The sequence below is a fragment of the Phalacrocorax carbo genome, chromosome 3 (assembly GCF_963921805.1).
Source record: "Phalacrocorax carbo chromosome 3, bPhaCar2.1, whole genome shotgun sequence".
NCBI lineage: Eukaryota > Metazoa > Chordata > Aves > Suliformes > Phalacrocoracidae > Phalacrocorax > Phalacrocorax carbo.
The window spans coordinates 47,249,311-47,276,063 of NC_087515.1; the positions used below are offsets into that span (position 1 = coordinate 47,249,311).

The window sequence follows — 26,753 nt, forward strand, 5'->3', positions numbered from 1 at the left end:
AATAAAGTACAGGCAGGTAGCAGTAGCAGTGGGGCTGAGGCACCTGTACCTGCTGAAGGCAGCTGTGGAGCAAAGGCTGTGAAGCTCCCCTTTCCAAGACACCCCACCATATCCCAATTTTAGTTGTTTGGCCCTGAAACAAGGTAGAGTACAAATAACTCAAAGCTTTATTGTCCTGATATGAAAAACTTCTCCAGCCTCCTGTGTTTGGCTAACACCATGCTCTCTGAACTGTCATTGACCTCAATGGGAGCCTCCAGTGTCTACAAAGGTAAATGTATGCTTTGGGCAATGCTTGGGATTAAAAGAAGACCTGGTGGGGGGGTGGGTGGACCAAACCAAAACAAAACCTAAAAGCAATCTGAAATGGCATGAGGAAAGGCTGTTTTACAAAAATCTGATGTTTAAACTCTGGCAAATGTCACATATTGCTGCAACAGTGTCCCATGGGAATATGGATCCAGTACTGATTAAGAATAACATTTGCAGCACCCCAAAATTGAAGTGTAAAATATAGTTGTTGGAGGAAATTAATTGCTTCTGTGTTTTAACTGCAGCTAAACATGGAATAAATGGGAGTATAATTTTAGCAAAACCTGATGTGATGTAGGAAAAAAACCCCAGAACCTGGTAATACTTCAGGACTACGTATCACAGTTTTTAAAAATCTAGAAGGTTGTCAAAATAAGCTTTTAAAATTATCAAGGTAAAGTACTGATCAACAAAACTGGAACTTGGGATCTCTAAAACTTTGAAAAACTATTAATTTGACCGTGCAGGTTCAAAATACACACGTTGAGCTGGTGCTTCACCAGAGAGTTGTTAACTTTACACAATAGACGAGGAATTTTGTGAGTATGCTTTTGTGAAAACACCATAATCCAGTTTGGGATAGTTGAACTCTGATTGAGCCAAAGCCCTTAAATCTAAACTTAAATAAGAGGAAAGCAGTGTCTTCTCTATAGCCACGTATGCAGGTAAGTTGAAAGGATATAGTGTTATTTTGTGTTTTAAGTCCTCCATTCACTGAGTATATTTTTCTGTGCAGTTTCTATTTTAATTTTTGCCTTTGCAACTTTTCTTGTGTCCATAGGGCTGTAGAGGTAGGCTTGAGAATAAAAGTAAAAATGGAGATAAATGGATACCTAAAAGCAGATTGAACCATAACATTTACATTTTTCCCCTTATCTGATCTGAGGGTTTTGTAATTACTGGGTTAGCAACTCGCCCTCTCATTCATGAGTTCATGTTTGACAGAGCAAAAGGAATGCGGATCCCTTGTTTCGTAGCATCACTTAATGGACTTGATTTGGCAAATCACTTATTATGGGATTTGCAATAACCCACTACAGCTGATTTTAACAGGACTTTAGGCATTCAGTATTCATGGGTTCTTCAGAAGAAACTAATTTCTGGTACTTAATCTGCGAGAGGGAACTCTCTTCAGTAATTTTAAGGGAGCAAATTAAATGGCTGAAACGTAGAGCATTTTGGTTCATTGCTACTGTATTTTCACTGCTTGAAAGCTGCCTGGTGGCTGTGGGAGGGTGTAACTAACTTGTTTGAATAAGCTGTTCATAAGTTTCCACTCTGAGAGACCTGTAATCCTTATTTAATAAAATGTTGTCATAAAGACCACTTTTTAATTCCTTGATGGGCTGGGGATGATGTTTTGAAACAGAGGTCCATTTACATTAAAAATATGCATACTGCGGTAGACCAAGAAAAATAAGGCTTTATATAATATTTGAGTTTTACAGTGTGTTTTCCTTTATTTTACATTAAGTGACAGATTACACCAGAAAGAATAAGTGATAGATTCATAAAAATATAGTTGTATGAGGTTAGCTGGTTTGTAGTGCAGCCCAGGTTGGAAGTCACCCCCGGGGAGGCAGCTGGTACAGAGCCTCCAGCACCTTGGTCCCATTTGGAATTGTTCAGTGACATTTAACCTTGGGGCTGCCCACACCTTGGGAATGATTTCACTCGCAGATTTTGAAGGTAAAAATGGTGGTCTCAAAACACACAGGGCATGAGCACCCATCCCTTTGGTCTCAGTGAAGACTCTGGGGACTGCTTGGCTGTTGTACTGGCTCATCATTGTATTTATTTTGGGGTCTCCTGGGTGGGGACTGCCACCTGGGATGTGTTTCTCCCACTCTCAGTGAGATCGCAACTCCTACTTTTTGTTGGCAGAAGTGTGAAACTTTGTGTGGGATCACACAATGGAAGTGGGGTGCCTCTCCTTCCGGGCTCGAGACAGGCACCAAAAGTGTTGAAGCAAAGTGGAGCTTCCCTCTCGAGCCTTTAAATAAGGGTGTCTTCCAGACTGGGTCCTTCTGTTTTATTATGCCACAAAACACTCTGTAGGGATGACAACAGGCAGTTGCTAGAAGAGCATTTTAAGAAACATAGGTTTAATGCTAGTGAACATTTTGGTGGTGGGAGAAAGCAGCCAAAATGCCATGATCAAAATGCTCAAGGGAGAGTGTGTGGCAGTGGTGAGGAAGACTGAAGAGCAATGTTGAGAACGACAGACCTGAAACACTGATCTGCTAGCAGTGTGGCAGTGTACAAAAAGTTGGAAGCCTTAAATGCATTTTTCTGATTGTTTAAAACTTTGCACATATGTGTATGTCCTTAAGCACATGTGCCAAAATTTCTGACAAATGGTAGCCAGACACTAGGGGCTTACAAAGAGGCTTCCCATAGGATAAAGAATTAATAATATTGGTTAGGCTTTGTTTGATTATAATCTCTCTTCTTTCCAGTATTGGAGCAGGGATCATCCCAAACATGGTGCAGATAGCGGTCATCAAAAATTTGCCTATAAATCCAGAGAATAAGCCAGGGAGCTCTCATAGTAGCCCACTGCTGTTAGTAACTGCTAACTATTAATGTAGCCTTCCCTGGAAAGCTGAAAATGTGTTAAGAACGAGGAAAGGCAGTGTGGAGTTACAGGCACCAACACACCCTGGTGAGGCAAGTGATCCTGCTTAGAGAAGCCTCTGTTTTGGATAATCTCAGATAGACCTTGTGTTCCTCCAGCCTGCCAGGCAATGGGGACAGGGATGATGCTGAGCTCCTGGGCCACCTCTACCATTGAAGAAGTGGCTGAAGCAGCTCCAGCTGGCCTTCACTGGCTGCAGCTATACATCTACAAGGACCGGGAGGTTACCAAATCTCTCGTGAAGCGTGCGGAGCGAGCAGGCTACAAAGGGATCTTTGTGACTGTGGACACGCCATTCCTCGGCAGGCGCATTGATGATGTGCGCAACAAGTTCCAGCTTCCTCCCCACCTCAGGTATGTGCCCGCTGGTGGGATGTGGGACAGGTGTGTGGCAGTGCCGTGGTCACCATGAGGTGCTGTGAGGGAAATTTGTCTCTGGCACAAGGGATTTGTCCCAGGTGCCACACACCGCATTGGGCTATAACACTGGGGAACTGAGCATGTGTATCTCACCATGCTTACGCGATGATCTGCTCTGGGACAAAACTAGGCTTTCTTGACCGCAAACTGTAGAAGACACTGCCAGGCAATATGAGGCTGCAGACTGACAAAGTTAGAGAGATGGGGCATTTCTTTGTGGCTCTGTCTATATATTCTTGGATGTTTTAAACTCAGCTAGGCACAGCCCTGTGCAATGTTCTCTGACTTTGAACTTGAATCCAGCTGCAGAGTTGGCTGTGCTCTGAAGGGGGCCCTGGACTAAGTGGGCCCAAAGGTCCCTTCCAACCATCATTATGGTCCCTTCTAACCTATGTTATCTTGTGACCTTGCACTGGGTCCAGGGCCATGTTGCTACTGATCAGAGCTCCTTTCCAAGCAACTTCAGCTCTTCTTTTAGTCAAACACAGAAACACATGGGGATCAGCCTTTCTAGATTCTCCATGAGGGCAATTCCACACACCCACCCCCCACCCCCAACCTGTGTTTTGGGACATTTTCTGTATCTCAGAAGAATTTGTGGCCTCGTGATTGACTTCAGTACTAATTCTAGTTCTCTACTGCAGGGCCTATGGAGCATTTAATTTTAAGCGAGTTATCCTGTGGTATTGCAAGGACAGTGATTTCACAAGCCTTTTGCAAATATAAATTGGTAGACTGTAGAGACCAACCTGATAAACATATCCTGAAGTGCTGGCACAGTGTTAGCAGCCAAGGAGTGGCTAGAAGAGTATTTAGTGGATGGGATATCTGGAACTTGGGTTTGCAAAATGGAGCTAAAAATCTTGTGAGAATCTTGCAGATGGGTCTTGGTAGTGACCACAGTCTGCCATGGCATGTATTAAGACTACTGTGTTTGCTCTTATTCAGAGCCTGCAGATGAACACAAAAATGGAGAGAAAACAAAGGATAGCTGAAAGTATTTTGAAGCAGATTAACTTTTATTTTAGTTCTTTGTGAAAGCTAGTTTTGAATATTTTCAATGGATCTGAAGTGCTCTTCCTATGTCTCCTAAGTCTGTTATGTTATACTATGTCCATACGGTACATAACATGTACACAGCAAGAAATATAATATCACATCCTAAGGTCTTGCTTCTTTTTTGTAATATTCAAATTGAAGGTAAGCCATGGAACTCTGCAATGAATCTGATTCTTCACCTCACAGGCAAAAACACCTCCAGAGCTTGGGGTGTGCATCTTCCCCATATGCTTGTACTTGAAGCTAATAGATGATAGTTTGGAGGTTGACAGAGCAACCTTAACGCTGCCTATGATTTCCATATTAAGTATGATCTTAGAGGAAAGCACCAGAAAACAAAAAATCCCTGAAAAATTTAACATTAAAATATGCCCCATATGGTAATCCTGCTGAAGATCTATGATTGACAAAACATTATTAATACATACTGTCCTTTTACATTAAAAAAAGTTAAACAATTCTTTAAATAGCTTTTTTAAGGGGCAGTGTCATTTTAAGGCCTGGGGTTAGAGTTTTTGAATGTGAGTCAAATAACCCAAAAATATTTGAGGAAAGTGATAGACCGTTTCTGAAACACTTTGATGCCACCTCACTGAACTGTAACAAGGTTTTGAGTGAACGGTGTGAAATAATATGAAATTGCATTAATCTTTAAAGGTTCAAATTAATCACTTGAGATCTCAGAATGACCCTCGGACAGTTTTGTTGCAGAGTCGGTGGTGAAACTCTCCTAGCATGGGGTTCTGCTCAGTTATGTGATAACTTTTTCTTGGCTTCAGGATTTCAACAAAGTTTCAAAGCAACAACAAGGTGCCATTGTGCTCAGAAATGTATGTAAGGCAACATTCATTCAAGTGTTGATCTGCATTTCACAGGCCAAGAAAAACAACAGTTATTTATATAATCTTATCCACAGTTCTGTTTTTCTCTGGGTACCCCACCCTCTGCAAACCAACAGCTGAAAAGCTGGATCTTGCTGACAGCCTGTGCCTTTCTCATTTTCTTCTGGGCTTGGAGCTGAAGAAAAAAGCCATGTGAAACACTGCTTGTTGCAGGCATGAAGTCAGCAGTGAAACTAGCCAGTTCCCATGCAAAAAGCCCTGTGCCTTTCCCAAAATGTGGAATATGAGTATGAAACAGTACAATGTGGAATGAGACTCTGTTTCCAAAGAACAGAGCAATTAGCCTCACATGGGGCATGGTGTCCTTGGCAGTAGTGGTGTCACCGATTGTGGTTTAATGCTTGTGAGCACTTGGGGCTGCTTCAGCTTTCTAATACAAGCACAGCCTAAGTTTCTCTATTCATCCTTCTTTCCCCCTTCTGCTTTGTCCAGTAAGTCTGTGAACTCTTTAGTGCAGGGACTGTAACTTACCATTCAATTCCTAGAACCTGTGAGATCAATTTGATGCTAAAGAGCAAATAATAGCTAATGTTTTCATATGAACTTCATTTCCCCCCCTACATTTTACAAGGAGACATACAAAAAAGACACAAGGAAAACTGGCTGGATGTTAGTCTTGTTGGACAGATGAAACTTCTGAATTCTTTGCAAGGCTTCATGTAGATCCATCTAATTCACAGAGCTTAACAATTTCCCTTCCTTCTCTCTTCCTACCTACCCACCCAATCCCCTATTCCTCCAGTAGCTGAATCCCCTGGATTTAAAAAAAAGCAAAACCACATTTGCTGCATGAAAGGTAAGGGGATTTGTGCTGGTAAGTAGAGGTGTGCCTCTTGACTTCAGTGGGTCCTGGGTTATGTCAAGCAAGATTGATGCTCTCTTCTCACATCCAGCCTGTACTGCTCTAGGGTCTGAATGTCCCACAGCCTCTGATGATCCTGCTCCTGGCAGATACTTTTGTTCCTCTTTTATGATGGGGAAACTGAGGAACAAGCAGTGGCTAAGTGTGATGTCTGAAGTCACACAGGTCTGTGGGAGGATAGATGCTTGAGCCCAAATTAGTGCTCTCGCTGCTGGGTTTTCCCTCCTGATGGTAGATTTGACACTGAACCTGTAGATTTTTGGACTTAATCCTATTTCTTTTGAAAGCACTAGGACTGTTGTCTTGGGTCAGAGAAACCTGCACCAATGTTATCATAATGCTTTGCCAGCCAAAGGTTTTGGCTTACTAATGGGTATGATCTGATGTTGGGATAGGCTTTTTTGCTCCTGCCCTGCAGCACAGCAAAGGTTTTAACACAGGTTTATGGAGTGCTGGTGTTAGGGATGGATTTGTGCCTACAATGAATCTTTCTCAGACTATTTTTCTGTGTCTTTTGTCATTTTAGATTAAGAAACTTTTCAAGCAGTGACCTGGCATTCTCCTCAGGGAAAGATTTTGGAGAAAATAGTGGACTGGCTGTGTATGTAGCCGACGCAATTGATGCAAGCATCAACTGGGATGACATCAAATGGCTTCGAGGGCTGACCTCGCTGCCCATTGTCGCGAAAGGAATCCTCAGGGGTGTGTAGCTCTGCTGCTTCCCATGGGGGAGGCACCAGGGAAGGAAAAGTGCTTGCACTGGGGCAACTTCTGTAGAATTGCATAGAATTACATTACTTTTTAAGGGCAAGCATCTGCTTTGCTCATATGGAGTATGGTGGGATACACGTTCATATTTCCGTGCTGTGCTAAGCAGGAAAGAGTTGCCAAAACAGAGCCAAAAACAATCGAGGGGGGGAATCTTCTTTCCCATGCATGGTTAGGAACCTAGCACCAGCAACCAGACACTTGCAGAAGAGCTGCTTAAATAAGTACCTGGAGCTGTCAGATAGTTTGTATGGCTGTGCTGCAGGGTGTGTCTACCTTGATGTTCATTAGGTAGTGACCTGAGCCACTGATCACTAAACTAGTCAGCTGACATCGCATCAGTTATATCTGAAATCGGATGCAGCTAGGAAGATTGAACTTGCCCTGTTCACTGTGCCTGTAAACTCTAACTCTGATCTGAGCTGCATACTACTTAAAGGAAAGCTGGATTTCATTTCTGTGAAAAGAGCACTGAGCACAGTGAAGTGGTTTGGTTAAGTATGGATTATTGCTGTAATCACGCCCATAATCTTGGCTTGAAGAAAATCATTTAGCAAAATAATTTCTTAGTGATGAGTTGTGGGACATGGTAGAGAAAATAAAGGCTAGCAACCAAAGTGGCTGCTAATCCAAAGAGGTAAAATGTTCTGCTCCAACATTTCAAATTACTTTTCTGATCTTATTGCTTAAAGATAAAACTTTTTTCTGTGTTAAGATGGGGCTTTGGAAGGATGAAGCTCTAAGGTGGTTTTACATGAGCTGGTAATGTTGTTTTAGTGATCCCAAAATTTCCCTCATTATGTTGTTGTTAAGCTCCCAGTAATGGAAGGGCATATCTTGTTTGTTTTGGAGTTCCTCTTTTTCTCTTTAGCTGATGATGCCAAAGAAGCTGTAAAGATTGGGGTCAATGGTATCCTGGTGTCAAACCATGGAGCACGACAGCTTGATGGGGTCCCTGCAACAGTAAGTACCAGTGCAAATATGCACCAGCAGTCTCTGGTTTTCTCTACCTTTTGACTACTTTTTTGCTTTCTCTGAGCACATAGTAGCTGGAGGAAAAACCTGTAAATATATGTTATGCCTTAACCCATGAGCAGTAATCTCTCTCCACTTCTCTGTATGTCCCATCATACTCTGAGTTAGATGCAGTCTCCCCTTGGTCAGATCAAACAAAAAAAAACACAGGAAGGTTTACATATTGCTGTTTCTTCAAGCTGCCTGGGCACCCTGTCCTTGGCTGCAGCACCCTGCATGGAAATCTAGAAGAGCAATTTCAGATAGTGTATTATTGTCAGTTAAATGCTTAGAAACTGGGAAGCCTTCAAGAAATTTTTTGAGTCTTTTTTTATTTCTCCTTTCTCATCTTTTTTTGAAAACCCCCTGTTGCCATTTGCAGTTCACTGAAGGTTGTACTAGAGCTGTTTTTTCCCTTTTAAGAAGTTCTTCAGAGACTTCTGAAAAATTAGAGTTACAGAACAGCTAAAGATAAAATGAAACTCTCCATTTTTCTCCTTTCAAACATTCTCACCTTTGGAAAATGTACAGGGTGGTTAAATTACAGTTTTTTCCTTTTTCTTTTGTTTGTCATGCTACCCTGTGCCTTTTCCAAAGGTGAAAATGGACTTGAGGTCTCAATTGGGGAAAAAAGAAAGAAGTAAAGGCAAATGAAAAAGTATGTGTTCAGGCTGAAGGAAAACCCCCAAAATTCCAGTCATCACTCATCCTTCTTCATATGGTGTGGGAAAGTTGAGCAAGTAAAAAGAGAATGAAAAGGATGAGAATCTAAGCCCAGTTGTGACTGTTTCAGTATTCCTAATATGTCCTTGATGAAAACCCTCCTGTCTTCCATTATTTTCTGAAGGGAGAGGGGGACAGGTAAAACACTGCAGAATGTTTTGCATGTGAGGTCTTACCTGCTCAGCTCTGCTGTCTCCCTCGTATGTCCCCTGCTGTCCTGGAGCGCTTCTGCTTTTTGCTTATCTCCTTGGGGGCAGCTGAGGATTTCCTTAGCCAAATTCCTTCACCCAATGATTTTCTGAGGTCTTCATGTGGACCCATTGGTCTCCTGGTTTCGCTGGCTACTTCTTCACCAGCCAAGCCCTGCAGTTGGGAGCCAAAGGCCAGCACAAATGGTTTTCTAAATGTTTAATGAAGTTGAGACGTTATCCTCTGAGGTACTCCTAGGGACTAGTTGGAAGAAGACCCCCTGATGGCAGGACTTCTTCAGTTTCCAAAGAGACACTGAGTTTTCTTTTTTCAAATGTGATTTTGTGCTGTTGGAGAGTTGGCAGCTATTCAATTTTAGACACCTTAAGAGGAACTGAATTTTCAGGGTGTGGATGCCTAACAGTTCTGAAATTAATTTTTCTTATTTCCCTCCTCTTCGTTGTCTTGTCACCTTTTGAGAATGTATTCCCCAATTTCACTAACAGTATTTGAAAATCTTGGGCAAGTCTGTGTCTGAGGCGATCCAACTGGAAGAATGTATGAGGATATTAAAAACATCATTTTAAGAAATAAGAAAGCTCAAGAAATATGAATTGATTTTTTGCCAGCTGCAGTAGAACAGAAATTAAACTTGCAAACTACTTGCTACAAATTATTCCTTTGCAACACCACAGTGCAGAGAAGGCACAATTAAAGCTGATGTGTTCACTGGATTTCATTGTACAAAGAACTACATTTCACAGCGCAGTTTCATAATGTAAATATCTGTATCGGATCATGGTAAATGTTTCTGTTTTAGAAACATAATTTGCTTTAATTTCATGGGTTTTCAGAACGTGAGCTGAACCCAAGCTGGTTAATATTTCCAGTGTCTAGTTACACATTGAGGAAATCTGTTTTAATTATGGTTTGCATCATACTTTAGTTATTATAGCACTTTAATGCTGTTACAGTTTGTCAGGATGTACAAAGTGGCCTCTGTATATGGAAATAAATCCAAAGTATGTTTGGCAAGAGAGCAAAACCAAAGGGGGGGGGGGGGGGGGGGCGGGAATCACAGCAAGTGCCAAACTTCAAGAAAATTTTAATCTAAATCTAAAAACAAACTGCACTTTCAAGTTGTGTCCCCCCCATCTCCTAGTCATTTTTTATCCATTAGAAGGGAAATTAATTACATCCGTATTCGAAAGACATGAGTTTGTGTGCCTTTTGTCTTACTACCACACACTGTTTCCAGTCTCCTTAGAACTTGGCTTCCAGTTCTGTGTCTCCTGATTTTTCTTGAATAGGAACTATTTAGGCATTATAGGAACAGTTAACGCTTGAGGCTTGGATTCAGGAGGCTTGTATCTTTGTTGGGACCTCTTGCATGGTGTGGACATGTTACTTAGGTCCCTGGTTACTTACTTGTAACTTAGGAACAGTAAAAGTCTTTTTCTTCCTTTCCTTTATCACTGGTGTAGGGGATAAGTAGAGCTTGGTGAAAGTAACATATCTGTGCATTAAAAGAAAGCATTTCCTCCTTTGCTCAAAACTCAGAGGAAAGCTAATTTTTTCTCATATGAAGAAGATTCCTCTGCAATTATTCCTGTAATCAAGATGTATTTTCAAAAGGGAAAATACATTCATTAAAACTTGTTAGCCAACTCTAAGTTCCTCAGGGCACACCTTTCCCTTACTCCATGTCTACAGGTACAATGACTTCCTCTGAGCCTCTGGATGCTAGCTGGTCCTTAGTATAAAAGAATAATAAATTGAAGATGGTTATTTAAAAAGTGACAGTGATTCAGTTTCATCCCCAGACTAGTGAACACTGGAAGCTTGGGGGGTGATATCAGGGAGAGGCCTCTTCTGTGCTTGCTGTTATCTTATTTTTCCAAAGTATCTGGTACTGGCCTGGTTTGGATACATGTCATGGGATCAGATGGACATTTTGTGTGACCCTGCTGATTCTTGTTCTATTTGTGACCCTCCAAATAAATTTAACCTTTGTGTATATCTGCTAACATGCTAAGTCACTACTGTTTTTCAATACAAAGCTGTGATATTTCTGCATAGTTAGGCATGCAATTACTCATTTAGCTTCTTTAAAGCTTGGATCCTGTATATGAGAGTCCATTCAAAAAATAAATAAGGTTACAGAAGCAGACAAGCTGTATTCCTGGTTTCACTCTTTTAGATTGATGTCCTGCCTGAAATCGTTGAGGCTGTGGAGGGGAAGGTGGAGGTGTTCCTAGATGGTGGTGTAAGAAAAGGCACAGACATTCTCAAAGCATTAGCTCTTGGTGCCAAAGCTGTATTCATCGGAAGACCTCTCATCTGGGGCTTGGCTTATCAAGTAAGTTAGAAAAAGCTCCAATTTCTGTTTTTAGATGGCTGGACTCACTGTTTAGGCTTAGGGTGTGTGTGTGCATATATGTGCACATAGAGGGTGCATGTATGATGGTGTCTGTGTGTATCCAGACCATCTAATCTAAAATTTGTTGTAAGAAGTACTCAGGAGTTATGCTTGAAGATCTCTTGTGGAAGAACTAAAACTTTTTTGGCAAATGTATATGTGTGATCTACACACATGAGCTATATGTACACAGAATAGTACATATTGTCTCCTAATCTCCTAGGGTGAAGAAGGAGCAAAAGAAGTTCTCCAGATGCTGAAGGAAGAGTTTTGCCTGGCAATGGCACTGACAGGTGAGACATCAATGTTTTATCTTGGTAATAATCACCTCTGTCTCACATTTCCCCATAGATTTTGTTTGCCCTAGGCAAGATGCTACAGTAACCTACAGAAGGGAGATGGAAATGTTTGCAATATAAACAGATTAGGCTATGGAGAGGTGGGAAAAGGACTACTTGTTATTTCTGTCTTATAGATGGGGTACTGAGTAGTTTCAGTAAAAAAAAATAAAAATGTTTTTCACAAGGAAAGCAATAAATCTGTAGAAAAGTAGCAGCAAATCCTTGGTCACTAAGGGGTGGGTTTCATCTGATAGAATGTAGATTTCTATGGAATACTAAAAGAAAAGGCTTAGAGTGGGATAGAAAAGCAGGCCTTTCAACAGATATGTAACTTCTCCTCCAGGATGCCGGAGAGTAGAAGAAATCAGCAGGACGCTGATACGAAGACATCAAGTATTATTTTCCAAGATTTAGTTCTGAATACTATTGCCTCATGTGTTGCCTGTTGTATGGAAAGTATGCTACCAGACAAAAAGCAACTGAGTTCACTCTTGGAGCCTCATCCTACGATCCAGACTGGGAAGGGGTGGTCTGTAGGAGGTCACTCACTGAAGAAAGTACTTGAAGCAAAATTTACAGGTGTTTCCATATTCTCTGAGGCTCTTAAGGAAAGCTGCTCTACTGGGAGTTGTGATTAGAGCTGGGCCTTCATACAAGACCAACATAGAAACTTCGAGGTGTGTTGCAACAAATGCTAATATCAACTGAAATGCCTGGAAGTAACTTAGCTGTTAAAATGAAACTATAAACAGAAATGTTTTGATAGCAAATGGCTATCAAGATGCAGAAATTCAAAATGTAAGAGATACTTCTTGCTGACCATTTAGAGAAACTACACTGTAGATTGTAGAGATTAACCCTTGCTTTCTTATGAACATAGTGTCATTTCCCTAGCAACTGTGTGCTATTACTTTATAAGCATGTGGGCTTGTAGTATGTGGGGTGTAGGAGCTCAGAGGACTCTTAGTTGTAAAGAACTGAACAGCAAAGCAAAATTGGGGAAATTTTGCTGTTGAAGTGATACAAACCCCTTTGCAGTCGGACACCATTATGTATGTGTATTAGGTATAGGTCCGATATTTGGCTGGTGCAAAACCTCATAGCCCTATTGCATTCACCAGACTGCCGACTGCACGCAGCTGGAGACCTGAGTCCCATTTTTTCACCTGGATTCATTTGCTGACAGTAGCAAGTGAAGGCTGATAGTACCTGGGAGCATCTGTAGGACTTGTAGCCATGTGCAAAAGAGAAACTTGAATACTTGAGGTATTAACTCATGACTTGGGAAGATCCTAGTAGCTCTATGCAGTTTCCATGAACACCCTTCAGACAGGTAAATCTTATGAGTGTGATGAGGATAGAGACATACAGGATCTGCTCCTCTACTCTCTGAACAGTCCAAATACCTGCTGAATTCAGGAGAAATTTTGCAACTGTAAAGAACAAAGGAATAGCTTCATAGCTTCTTATTGCGAAGTGACCTTTCCCGAAGTGAGCAGGCAGAGGAGGTATTACTCTACTAATCTCATCTTGGATAAAACTAAGGGCGGCTCTTCATCTGTCTCACTTCAGTCGCAGGTATAGCAATGTTACTAGGAGCAGGGAAAGGCCATTGAGGGAAGGTTTTGAAAATCTTGTGGAAATTTAGTGTTCGTTTTTGAGGATTAAAAAAAAGTGCCTTGATTTCACTGTTACACTGTCACTGACATCACTGGCTCCACCATTTGTTTCCCATCAATGTCAGGAGGACTCATGCATTCTGACTCTCCCTTTTTCTCTGTTTGAAATATCCCTTACTGAGCTCCAGAGGCAGCTTTGTAATAAATGATAGAATATTACAATGTGAACTAAAGCTGGGGTTGGAACTCCAAATGGGGAGAAACCCCAAAAGGCCACATGCTTGCCCTTCAGTTGTAAAATTTGTACTCTTATTTACTGCAGAATGTAGTATGTTGTGTGAGGGTTGCATAGCAACAAAATAAAGTTTATGTGTGTAAGGAAATATGAATGTTTCTCAGAGCATAGAGAAGCATAATTTCTGCTGTTTACTGCATTTATCATATCTGTTGCAATGTGGACTGTGTCAGATGTCAATTACAGGCTAACTTCAGAAAGACTGTTTATTTTAGATAATATAAATGTTACTTAAAAGATAGGGACATAATATCTTATGTTTACATGTTTAAGATCTATTTCTAAAGTTTAGAAGATGCAGTTTCCTGTCTTTGCCCCAACCAGATTCAAGGAAAGTTCTGTAACTCTGTGGTCCAGGATAAATTCTGATGGTGAGGAAACTGGTTTTGTTACTTTTGCGTAATTAACTATTTCTAGTTCCTCTGGGATAATGGGTTTACACTGTTTTTTCCTGCTTGTTATCTGAAAATTGTCTGACTGCCTTCCAGTTCGACCCTAGTAAGAATAGACATGCATTAAAAAGCACAATTAAAGCCAAATACTAACAGGCCGTGAGATGGCATTAACAGAAACGAAAGCCTGGTTGACTTCTGTTTTTAAAATATTCCACAGTGAAGAGATTTTCCCTTGATTTTGAGACATCCAAACACAACTGCTTCTGGAAGTTATTTTTAAAACCAAACAGAATTCCTGCCTTTTTTTATTTCAGGTTAGAAAGCAGAAAGACTGAGTGCCCTCAACAATTTTAAAAGCTGAACAATGTCCAGTCTAAGCATAATTCTACCTCACAGTTCCTTTGCCTGAAGAAGCTGAGAAGAAAATGTAGCACACATAATAGGTGGTGGTAGTGGTAGGTCTTTTTGCAGTTTGAGGGTGTTTCTGAAGAGAATTAAGCAATATAACAGGAGAAAATAATAGGTCTTTGGGATGTGTTAAGTAAAAAATACAGTATTTGCCCCCAAAGTAACAAATGAACACAACAAACTCCTGGGAACAATAAATTGCAGTCTTCAGATCAAGGCATAGAAGTGGGGGTGGGGGGACAGAAGGTGTATTTTGCATTTATGATACTCTAGTATATCTGCCTATCTGTATGACAGATAACACAGTGTCTCAATGGTTTTAATTGTGAAATTATCCTGACTTTACCTTGGCTCCATATTAAGCCATGGATCCCAGGAAAAAATGTGTGTATAGAAAAAATCCTAACAAGGCAGGAACGTTAAGCGATATTTATCTACTCAGAAAGACAGCTCTTAACTGATGTGCTGGGTGCCTAGAAATTACCAACCCATTCGGGAGGCTGGTTCCTGAACAGCAGCTGAATGGGGTTCCCTAACCACCTCTGAGGTAGACCATGAATATTTCTTGGAAAAGGAGTTTGCAACTCTTAATGAAGGAAGACTTATCAGATCTTTTGTGGAGAGAGAAGACACCAAAAGCAAAACCTGAGTGTGTTGAAGAGGAGGAGGATCCTGAACTTTTTAGGAGAAAGTAGTATCTTCCAAGAGGATAAGATGTGAGGCTGGCTTTTACATGATGATGTTTCATATTTAGCCTACAATGTTGGTTTCTCTGGTGCTGTCAGTTTGGAAGATCCCATTTTTAGAATCATCCCCACTGGGGTGTCTCCTTGGCCTCTGTAAGCCTGTAGAAGATTAAATCCAGTGAAGAGAATATGGAAGAGAGCAGCATTCCACAGAGGATGTGTAGAAACCACGTGGGAGATTTGGAGAAGCTTCAGCCCTGGTTGGGGATCTCAACAACTGGACTCCAGAGACTCTTTTCTAGCAAAGAGTTCTAGGGAAGACAGTCTGTGTCTAAGTGACAGCATCAGTGAAACAGCCTGTGACATTGGACATCTGAGAGAGCACATAAAGGCTAGAAATGCAGGGAGCAGGATCTTCCTAAGAAAAAATGTGTCTGCAAAAGATCCCTTTGAGCTGCAATGCATTGGCGGTCTGGGCCTGGAGGACAGGTTTGGCTGCCTTGGGAACATATTTGCCATGAGAGCCTGGCAGTTAAATACAGTAGAGGAAGAGCACCAAAGCGTGGAGGTGCAGGACTGCAGGCACAGCAGCCTGGTGAGCAGAGGGCAGCAGACAGTTGTGAGTCCATCTGATCTTTCAGATAGAAAGTGGAGTAGGAGGTTAGTGTAGCTTTGGGACAGATTTAACTCTCTCACTTATCCTGTCAGCTCTTTGAAGCAGAGACCTGCTGCTTTTTGAATGCTTGGAGCCTGCGTACAGGGTGGGAAATCCAGTAAGTAAATGATAGGAGTCATAATTCAATGACCTGAAGCTGAAGAGCTGTGAAAGACATGATATGTTTTCTTGTGACCTCTACCTCTCACTGTGACTCTGGGTCAAGTTATTGTGTTTTATTTTCACTAGTGGCCAAATCAAACAAATGCCTCTGGAACTGGTAAGAACTCCACCTCCATCCCCAATTTTTCAGGTTAAGTACGAAACTTGTCTGTTTTACTAGGAATTTCTGAACATAAACAAACAGACACTTACAGTAATTCGCTTTGATGAATGGGCAGTGTAGGCTTGGGCCTGTTGGATATGTAGGCGACTCAAAGATGAAGCAGAGCTGGGGAAGTAGGCAGGAATGGTTCTGCTTTTCTTGGCTTCTCAAATGGCTTTCAGGCTGAAATCAAATACTTGAGAGCACGAGGAAAGCTGGTTTCTGAAGTCATGATTTTACTGAACCTCACTGTAAGGATATCTCTTATAAAGCTACTTTTGATGTGGAAATTTGGCTCCAAACCACACTGAAGGCCATTATAAATAACCACTTCATCACAGGACACACAGAAGTTGGCTTCCTTGAACACTCCTAGAAAGCAAGTCTAACCTTACTGAGCCATAATCTCAGCTAGTGTAAATCAGAGAAGCTCCATTACTTTGTTAGTTTATACTGATTTACACCAGCTGTGACTGTGACCCACAATGCAGCAAGATATGTCAGCTTCTAAATTCTGTCACTGAGTGTTGAACAAAACTGTTTTAAAAACAAGATTGGCAATCCCAAATTTAGATACTAATGAGACACAGCACTGTAATTGTTTCATGATGCCTATATGCTCCATTTTGTTTTCATTTTGCCTTGCTTCTGTTTTTCTTATCTCCTGCCAAACAGAGGGAGAGTACCACGTACGTTAAATTCATAACAAAGATGCTTTGCTGCTTTGAGGACATGTCTTCCAGATGCAAAATGCCTTTGGTGTAGTTCAGCTTGCTTCTTTGCATAGGTACCTTGGTTTTGTGCTAATATAAGAATGCCCTTGAGCTCCAGCTGGGACAGCCTCTGGGTACCCCTTCAGAACTTCAAAGATCTGATTCTCCCTTAGGGCTTTTCAGCTCCCGAGTCATAATTTCAGATGGACAGAATGAATTGTGTTCAGGAGCACCCTGATAGGAATGCCCTGAGACCATCAATACATCTCCTGTCACAATCCTGCAGGGTTCTCATGTAGTTAACCATATTGAGTAATCAATTGCACTGGTGGCACCTTTATGGTAAGCAAGGCTTGTAGATACATACAGTTGGTTTGTTCAACCAAGGGGAAAATGTTCATACAACTAGACTGCCAATGATTAATATTCATTACTATTTTATGAGAACAGCAGCTCTTAGTTCTGCTCAAGGTAGCATTGTGCACTGCAAAGGTGTTTTTCTGCAAGCAACGGTCTTTACTGATCAGAGTCTGAAGTGTAAATTGGCAGGCATAGAAACAGAAAGTCTCCCTCTAGAAAATGAGGATAGAAACAAACAGATTTCCCAAGTTAAGTCCCTTAAATTTCCATTCCACTGCCTTAATTATAAATCATATTGTTCTTCCTGAAGCAGGTAACTCTGGGGTGGACATCATGTATCACAAATACCCAACAACCATGGGAAAGGTCCATAGATGAACTACAGAGTAGAGGTAAAGTTGGGCCACAGCAGAACCTTTAACCTGTGTATATTTCCTTGCAAAAGGGGAAGCTCCTTGGACAACTGACGCTATATCTTATGCTCTGTCAGGTTGCCAGGCAAAATCTAATTTTGGTGGCTTTGCAGTATGGAAACGGAAGATCTCTTATTTCTTGCTGGTTATCTAAAATTCAACAGTATAATGTGATTTTACTTGGGTTCTCCCCAGGCCCCTCAGTATACTAACCCCTTTAATCCTGTATACTCTATATTAGATTTTCCAGTTAGGAAGACTGAAAGTAGTGGATTTAAACAGTTGTCATTAAAAAGGTTCCTGCAGACCAGGTACTCATGGTTAGGCTTATTTCACATGAGATTTGTCTGATTTTAAAGAATGGTCACGAAGACTTCAAAGGAATGTGCAAAAATCCTACAATAAGGCAACATGGCATAAATTTAGCTCTTATATGAATTCAGGATATGTATTGTACACATTTGTGTTTGGTTAACATAGAAGTTCAGCATGTATTGTTGCTGGACCCAGAAATGTAGCATGGATGTGAGATAAATGATCTTTAGCAGGTGAGACCTGAATGCTGACTAGAGGTGAGAATTTGAATAGCTGGATCATCTCATGTACCTAAGCTTTCCTCTGCATCTGTATGCATGCTCTATCAAAGATAAGATAGCCTGGTGTGTTGAAGGGTGTAGGTGGGGTCTGTATTACAATTTTAATACAAACTCTCACTGCCTCTGGAGTTACACATCTACATCAGGTAGTTAACAGCAGCAAAAAGTACTGAATTTGGTACAAGCAAATTCCTTTTTGACAAGCTTATGTCTCTACCCAGGAACCTGGAAAAACTAAAAAAGTGCCCTTCATACAAGAAACTCCACTGGCAAGCTCTTTGAAAGAGTTGCAAACACAGAAATTCATATTAGGAAAAGAAAACTCTGTCACAGTCTTAGGAAAGTACAACAACAGAATATATCTGCAAAGAAAGAATAAGAGCTGGCAATAATCCACCTCATTTCCTTACTGCCTACTGGTGAGTTTGTTCCACAGCTCCTAATCCACGGCTGCAGGTCTGGGGTGCCAACATCCATCCCTGCTTTGTTGTGGCATTGTAACTCATCACATCCTGCATATTACCGCTGTGCCTGTACCAGGCTTTGCTGCAAAGTCCTTGGTTTTGATCTCACAGGGAAGCTGGAATGAGAGAGATGCCTGGGACCTTTGGCCAGAGTGTTTGCTGTTTGGAAATACTTTGAAATGAGGTGTGGGTGTTGGTGAAGGGCTTTTGGTCAGAAGGTAAGAGCTCTTTTTCATTTTTCAAGAGTCCCTTACTCAGGATTAAGGTTGAAGTCTAGTTATAGTGGTGTGCCAGGTGGGACAAGGGAACCTGCATAGGTGGGAGTTTGGTTTAAGCCACAGGTGGCCTATGGTGCTTCAGCAGCATTTTATGTCAGTAGGGAGAGCACAGAGTGCCTCCTCAAGGCAGAGAATCCCAGTCCCTGGGTTCCCAGGCTACACACCACCTATAGTCATGGTAAAGAAGTTAAAAAGGAGGCTAGTGAAGACCTTAAAGTCTCTTGCCTACATCATGTTACTTGTAGTGTTAGCTTAGTAGTGTTGACCTCGGGCCAAGGAGGTTAGGGCTTGCTATTCCAGAATTTCTGCTGTAAGGGTCATGCATTTGAGTAAATAAAGAAGCCCACCACCATTACAACATTCTTTCCACTTCATCTGTTTAGATGCTGATACGATCTTTGTACAAAATGTTTAGGGCCAAATCATGAGCTAGCATAGCTCTGTTGCAATCTGTAGAGTTGTACTGATCTATGTCAGCTGAGAATCTGAACCTACAGGCTCCTCTCTCCCTGCCCTCCCAAGAAGCCAAAGTTCTCATTGGTTTCACTGGAAGTTTTGAGTGCATCCCATCAGGCCCATAGAATTTGCATTTGTGGGACTTGTAGCTGTTGCACAAGGTGCACGATTGTCACTTTTATCAGGAATTTTGAGACAGCAGCTGGAGGGAAGAAGCAAGTTTTGCTGCAAGGCCGTGATGAATGTTCTTAGTTTGGCAAGGCTTGTACAGTTACCTTGTTAATGCTGCTATATTTCCGAGCCAAAGTTGTCCTGTTACTGAGTTGAATACCGAGTATCAGACCACCTTGTGTGATTGGAAAAACGAACAGCCCTGGTGCATGACATACACACTTTTATGTATAAATAAACAAGTACTTCATGACTTCCATACTTCACTCTCAATGGTATCTACCCATAAGCTATACCTTACCTGGATTCAGTCTCTCAACCTTTGTATTTTATGTGCTTGCTGCTAGCCTGGAAGATTGCCACAGCTGTACAGCAGGTCCAAAAGACTTCTCTGATAGTTCTAGCTCCAGCTTCTTTTCTGGTTATTCAGTGGTGCCAAAGGAACTCGGAAGACCTTGTGGTGCATCATTAACAGTGTCTTCTCATGTTAGTCTATGAATACTTGCAAGTAGTTATGTGTATGTTTCTAACTGCTGCATAACAGACTACAAAACCACACTCAGCCTAAATAATTTGCTGGCATGCTAATGAACAGTCAACCCAGACAGTTCAACCATCTGCCTGCTCTGCTTTTTATCAGTTTCAAGTGTGTTGGGTTTGGGTGTATGCGTCCTTCCCCAACATAAAAACACACTTTTGATCTATCACAGAAAGGCCCATTTACCATAAAGATAAAAAGATAAAAAAGTATTCCTTTTGATTCTCAATCCTTTTTCCATTATTGCTCTGATATGGATGGGAGTTGTATCATCAAGTTATTAGAGAGGATGTAGAGTGTGTTCAAAGACCATGGAACTGTAGAGTACATCCAGCCCACAAGCTCATTTATTAATTTGTGTTGCTGTTTACTGATGTGTTTGGAAATCTTCAGTACTATATGATGAGCAAAGATGTTGGCCACAACGTAAAACATCTCTAAGCCAACACTGCGTGCTGCTGCCATGATCTCTAGAGCTGTGACTGCAGCACAGTCATGGAGAAAGATTTCATTCTGACCGAATCTTCCCTGCAGTGCACTGGATGATCTTCCTTGGAGGATTTTTATTGCCTCTATCAGAAGCTTTTTGGTTATTAATACAGAAAAGTAGTATGTATATTACTACATATATTAATCCATGGGAAATCCAGGAGAGAATATCCTGAGCTTTGTTGCTTTTGATAGTTAGAAAAGGTCAATGACTGATTGGCATTTTCCAATAATACTGATATCTTTATAAAAGCCAAGTATCTGCATGTCATATAACATGATGTATCAAAGTAAAGTTGTCTGGTTTTTTTTTTGCACAGGAGATAGCCCTGTTAAGTAATATTTCTTTCTCCATAGCTAACCATTTTCAGTCTCACCTTCCCACTCTCTTGAGAAAACAGCTAAGGAGAAATTCCTTGAAGTTTCTCTTTGCTTTTGTACTCAGCATTGCTGTATGTTCCCTTCCCCACTGCTTCATGAGTGGTAGAAAGGTGTCACTATGTTTTTTTTCTCCTTGTTTTAGTTTCTAGTGCTGTCAATAGTTAGACTGTCCTGTGGTGCAGCATCATCATGGTAAATGCCAGAAGAGTTCATCTCAATGTTAATATGTTCAATGAAGTATGTCAATTAATTATTCTTCACTTACGCTGTCACAAAGACACTTCCATTGCTGCAATAAGATGCTTTTAAGCAGCATGATAGTATGTAAACAGCTGATAAAAATGGGGTCTTTAACCCTGCAAGAACTTCAGCTTTTTGGGTGTAGTGTAATTTGCTGCAAGAAAACAGTCAGTCTGTAACTTTACGGGGCATTTGGCGTCAAAAGCAGCAATTCCTAATACATTATTTTCTCTTTGTGAATTAAAATCTTCCAGGTCAAGTGATCCTGAGTCAATTACAGCAGGTGATTTAGGTCTGCAACACAAAATTTTGCACATGTCTGGCTAAGGGGCTGCCTTTTGATCTTACATGTATAAATACATCCCAGACGTGCACACACAAAGTGGTTACTTGTATGTGGAAGCAAAGGAGCAATGCTAAGCTAATGTCTGCCTTAAAATTTTTCCTGTCCTGATCATGGCTTTTTGGAAATCATTTATGTCCATAGTTGAATGGCTCTAAAGAGTAAAGCCCTAGCCAACATGCAGCTCCTTGGGCTTATTGGTTTTACTGTTCTTGAGGCACATTAGCTAAAGGCTGCCCGAGGTCCTTACTTGAACCTGCTGGTGAACTTGCATCTGATATCATGGAGAAGAAGCCTGCTTTCTGCCTATATGTGGAAGCCATGCAGGACCTCATATCTTTGCAGGCTTTGTTTCAGTGCAAATATAGCAAGAGTGTACATAGCTGATTATTAAGAAGGTGGAGAGAGTACTTGATCTTGGTTTGGAGGTACCAGTGAGATGATTTTGGGTCTCTTTCATCTCAAAACAAAGATATACAGGATCCAGTGGCTGAAAGCTGAAGGTATTAGGAACAAAATGTGGGGGTTTTTTAGCAGCAAAGTTTATTAGTATTGGAATGTTCCCAAGGGATGTGGTAAATTGTCCTTTGTAGTATTTAAATGAAAAATAGATATATTTTTTGAGAAGATATACTCTCTTTTGGCCACAAAATATTGGAGACTTGTCGGGTGAAAAGTTTTGGCTTTTTCACGGTTAGAATCAGATTAGATGATTGTAACATCCCCAAAACTTACTAAGCCTATCACTTTCCTATCACTTTCTTTTTAATGTTTTTGGTGTGGGTGTTTTTTTGTTTTGTTTTAAATTTGTGGCTGAACCTATGTGAATCAGGCAAGATAGGATAGTTTGCATGATTGGTATGTGCCACCCAAGCTATGAAGAGCTGTACCTGTTCACTGATCCTGCAAGCTATCCATCAGTACAGCTCTTTTGGTTGGATTGGTACGTTGCTGAATTAGACTCAGAAAGGCTCTGGGCTGTTCTCTTGTTTCTCTGACATCTCTGCTTTTGACTTTGCTGGTGTGGATACGTCAGATGCCTCTCTGTCTTGCTGACCCACAGTAGGTTTGAGAGCATAATTCCAGGCTTTGTAAGAAGGGAACATTTGTAAAGCAGCAGCCCCTTGCTAATCTGTAGAGGGAAAGCACGTATGACAGGCAGTGGGGATTCCATTTTTCAGGATCCAGGGTTTAAGACAGGCTTAAAGGAGTCTTATTAAAAGTGTTTTCCAGTGCATGTGGCTCCTTCTGACAGCACCCAGGTGGCTAAGAAACCAGCATTAAGAATAAAAGCTGTTTCTCTTTTCTGCACAACAAATGGTTCAAGTGTCTGGTATTCGATTCAGAAAGGAAACCTGCAGCAGTCATGTCCCCTGAAATAAACCCACCAACATTTTGAGCTGCCAACACTTCTGTCTATTACGTCAAGGCATTGCAAAGTTTAAAGCTTAGAAAAGTAATATATATATATTTTTTCAGTAATCCCAGGGTAAATATTAGGTAGACAGTATTTCTGCTTTGTGCATTAAAAACCGGACTGAATTTGAAAAGCCTGCAAGTGTACTTTGGGGATTTTGGAAAGTGTCGTTTGGCCATGAGCTAAGACCAGAAGCTGCCATTTTGCAGATGGGGCAGGAGGGAAAGGCGTTTGGCCTCATTCATAACTTCACAGCTACTGCAAATATCAGCTGATGAATATTTATGTTATGACTGGCAGAGGCCCGAAAGGCAAACGGGGGGAGGAGCGGAGGGGGAAGCTTAAGTTAGGAAAATGGTTGTCTGAACTCTGTGGGATTTCTTTACCAACACTTTCCATGCTTGAACAGTAGCTGCTGAATGAAATCATTATGTACTGAGCCCCTGTGCAGGAAAACAAGGTTTGTCAAGTCTCTGTTCGTTAGCACCTCGTACTTTGTTTGAACCTTGGACATTTGCTGGGCCCTGTAAAGGGAAACTTTTTTCTTAAAATCAAACGCACTATACAGCTAGCCAGTTTTCTTCTGTCTAGTCATTGCTGTGATGGCACTAGTTGTAAAACAGGATCTTATCATTAGGAAAATACAGGGCCAGACAGGAATGTGAAGTTTTACAGGGTGATGTAGGTACTGCGGAGGTGCTGCTGCAGATATTGGAAGGGTTAAATTAGAGGTCATTATTGAACAGACCTGTAGTGCTTGACTGTGCCCAGCTGTGTTGGTGTCTGTAGGTTCATCCCCTGAGCCAGGAAAACATTTGAAACTGGACCTCTGCCATAGAAGTCACTGCACAGCTATTGATAAGCAGCGGAGATGAGAGGAAATGCAAATTAATTATTTGGGCACAGAGCTGGGAGAGACTAAAAGCCAGGTATGCTTTCCTCTTTGCACCAATCCTCAGCACAGAAGTTGTGGAGCATTTAACTGCTGCAGGCAATAAATGTTTGGTTAAAATGAAAGTTGTGTTTTTTTGCAAGACAGTAGTTCCCCAGTAATTCCTATATGTATCAGCAGTCACCAGTGGTACTGGTTTAGTTAGTATTGCACTTGAATTTTAAGGAAACAAGAGGCGAGTGTCCTTCCTCTATATAACATAATTTCAAAGTAATGTATTTCTTCATATTTATATTATCTCAAGTCACTCACTGAGAGGGGAAAAAACCCCAAATCTCTTCGTTTTGCCTTCACCAGGCTGTAAATTAACAGCAAGGAGCAACTTTCAATAAAGTTCATGAACATGACTTCACTGTTGGGATGAATCGAGCCCAGGAAGGAAACTGGCTGAAATAAGTAACTGCTGAAAGCCAGCTAGGGCTTACTAGTGTGACGGTCAGCTGTGGGTAGCCAGGCTGAGCCCCTGTCACAGGACCATAGGGTCAGAAAGCAGCAGCTTGGGACTTGATGAAATGCAAGCGCCTTTAAAGGCAGGGAGCCTGAGTTAGGTATACAGAAAAAAACACAAGTGCCCAGAATTGGTTGGTTGCTTCAGAAAATCATTTCCCAAGGGCTCTGCAAAATTACCAGGCTCTGCTTTAGAGGAACAGGGGAAAGCCTAGATTTTGCGTATTGTACTTCTTCAGAGAAATCCCTAAACTCGGCACTAATTTGTCCATTGTTTCTCTGGGAGGTAGCTTTTCTTAGACTGCTTATTTAAAGGTACCTTAATTCCTTTACAAAGAGGGAAATTTTCAGGAAATGCACACGTGCAGGAAACTACAGGGGCCTTGCACCCCACAAAAACCACTTGCGAAGCCCTTCTGCTCCTTCTCGCCCTGTAGGGAGATGCCCATGTGTCTAATTTACAAAAACCAGCAGATGGTGCTGCAATACATCAAGTATTTATTTCCCTGGACAGGAAAAACTTGGGACAGATTTGCTAGGGGCTGCCGTGGCCACCCCCAGCCCCTGAGGCAAACCGCTCTCCCCCCCGCCTCCCCCGGCAGCCTTGTGCAATTGCAAACGCAGACGTTGCAGCTCCGTCTCCCGCCCCGGAGGAGGGAAGCCCCGTTCTTATTTCCAAACATGCAAAGCGGTTTCTGATGGGGAAACAGGCTTCTTCCAGATTGATCTTCCCTCATGAGAAGCGAGATGGGGTGGCCATGAGGGTGCCGAGGCAGGTTGGGTGAGGGGAAGGTGGGTGCCTCTCCTCAGAGATGGTTGGTGTGGGGATGGCAAGGCAACCATGATCCCCTGGCACTTTTCCCAGCTTGGACTTTCACATGGTGAGCGGTCTGCCAGGCAGGGAAGGTCCTCGTTTGGCAGGTGTCCCTCAGAGCAGGCAGCAATGGCTCAGAGAGGGTGGCCATGGCTCACTCCTTCCTTTTGTTGGTGCCAGGTTTGTGCCCACAGCTTAGAGTGGAAGTGCTTGGGGCATAGGGAAAGGCCTGGTTTTCCTAGAAAAAATTAAAAATACCTCAAAAAATCCAAGAAACAATGGTGATTTTGTGCCCAGAACTGCGGCTCTGCTGCCAGCCCAGACCAGAGCCATGGAACCTTCTGGTGCCTCCCCTCTCAGGGCAGCAGGGGCCACCCAAATGCTGTCTCCATCACCTGCCTCCAGCCTCTGCAGTGAAAATAGTAAGGAAACCCCGCCCCAAAAAAGGTCAGCAGAGGTACAGGGGGAGTTTGGACTGAGGTGTAGAAATGCATGTGATGCACGCCGAGCAAGCAGGGCATGTTTACGTGCAGAGGGGCCTCTGCAAAACATGGCAGTGTAGACTAGGACTGGTGTGGATGCAATGCATTATTTTTCCCCTCCCGTGTGGAAAAAGGGAAGTTCTCAAAAAGTTTGCTGTTTGTTTGTGAGATTGGCCCTGGCAGCCAGCACCTGGTGCCCTGCAAACCAATGAGGAGAAGGGCTGAGGAGCTGCTAACTGGCAGGCAGCAGCAGCAAGGACAGGGAGAAATATGCTTGGGGAGGGACCCAACAATGCTGTGCAGCTGTTTTTGTTATACCACCGAGCTGTAAAGTTGAAAAATGATTTGAAAAGCAAGGGATGTGCCGGGAGTACTGGCGTGTCCCACTTATGGGCGCTTGGGGCATTCTGTGTAAATTGAACTTTTTTCCCCTGTTTTTTTGGATGGCTTAATATCGCAGCAGTGGAAGGGAAGAGCAACAACACACTTGGAGTGTGGAGCCTCTTCCCTGATCCCTCTGGCACCAAACTGCACCAGAGTGAGCTGAGGACAGAGGTGAAGCCTGGCTGCTCCCTGTCTTTTCGTTGCTCTAATCCAAAATGCGGAGGTTATTTCAGTGCGGAGGTTGCACATGAGAAGGCGCTCAGTTTCTTTTATTAAAAAAAAAAAAATTAATCAGCTGGGACAAGGAGAATAACTTGCGTGTGATTTACCGGACGGCAGGGGAGTGAGTGAAGGAACCTGGCACAGAGTGGAGGGCCCTTGCTGGATATGGAGCCATTTGCATGGGGGGAATGTCTGGCCCATCAGCTGTACCCAGCCATTTGTACGCTGATGCTCTGCAGACTGCAGTCATAGACCCTGGGAGCGAGACTGCCTACATACCTTTCACAAGTAAATAGCAATATGCAACTTTTTGCTGCAGGATTATTTGATGATTGTAAGTCAGGGGTGCGTGTTGAGATTTCTGGGCTTGGTTGTTTTTTGTCTGCTTGGTAGCCTTTTTGGAAAGTGTTTCTAACCAAAAGCACCTAGGAAGACCTGTCCCCTAAGAGGAGTTATTCATCTCAGTGAGAGGAAAGGGATGGAAAGACAACTACTGTGTCTTGTGACTAATGTAACATGTGACTCAAAACATTAAGCAAGAGTGCTGACATGATAGTCTCTTG

At 42.1% G+C, this 26,753-nt stretch overlaps 1 protein-coding gene across 5 annotated transcripts in view; it reads left to right on the forward strand.

Moving 5' to 3' along the window:
- Window positions 1-26,753, forward strand: part of HAO1 (hydroxyacid oxidase 1) — a 420,724-nt gene that overhangs the window by 14,101 nt on the left and 379,870 nt on the right. For 3 of the 5 annotated variants that reach the window (XM_064446809.1, XM_064446810.1, XM_064446811.1), the window contains exons 3-8: window positions 3,049-3,304; window positions 6,720-6,895; window positions 7,833-7,924; window positions 11,088-11,246; window positions 11,530-11,599; window positions 11,991-12,324. In XM_064446809.1, the coding sequence (XP_064302879.1) occupies window positions 3,049-3,304; window positions 6,720-6,895; window positions 7,833-7,924; window positions 11,088-11,246; window positions 11,530-11,599; window positions 11,991-12,061 (824 nt within the window). In that variant the 3' untranslated portion in view covers window positions 12,062-12,324. Of the gene's footprint in view, window positions 1-3,048; window positions 3,305-6,719; window positions 6,896-7,832; window positions 7,925-11,087; window positions 11,247-11,529; window positions 11,600-11,990; window positions 13,652-26,753 lie in introns of those variants that run through there. The other 2 variants (XM_009500785.2, XM_064446812.1) reach the window with 2 other exon arrangements.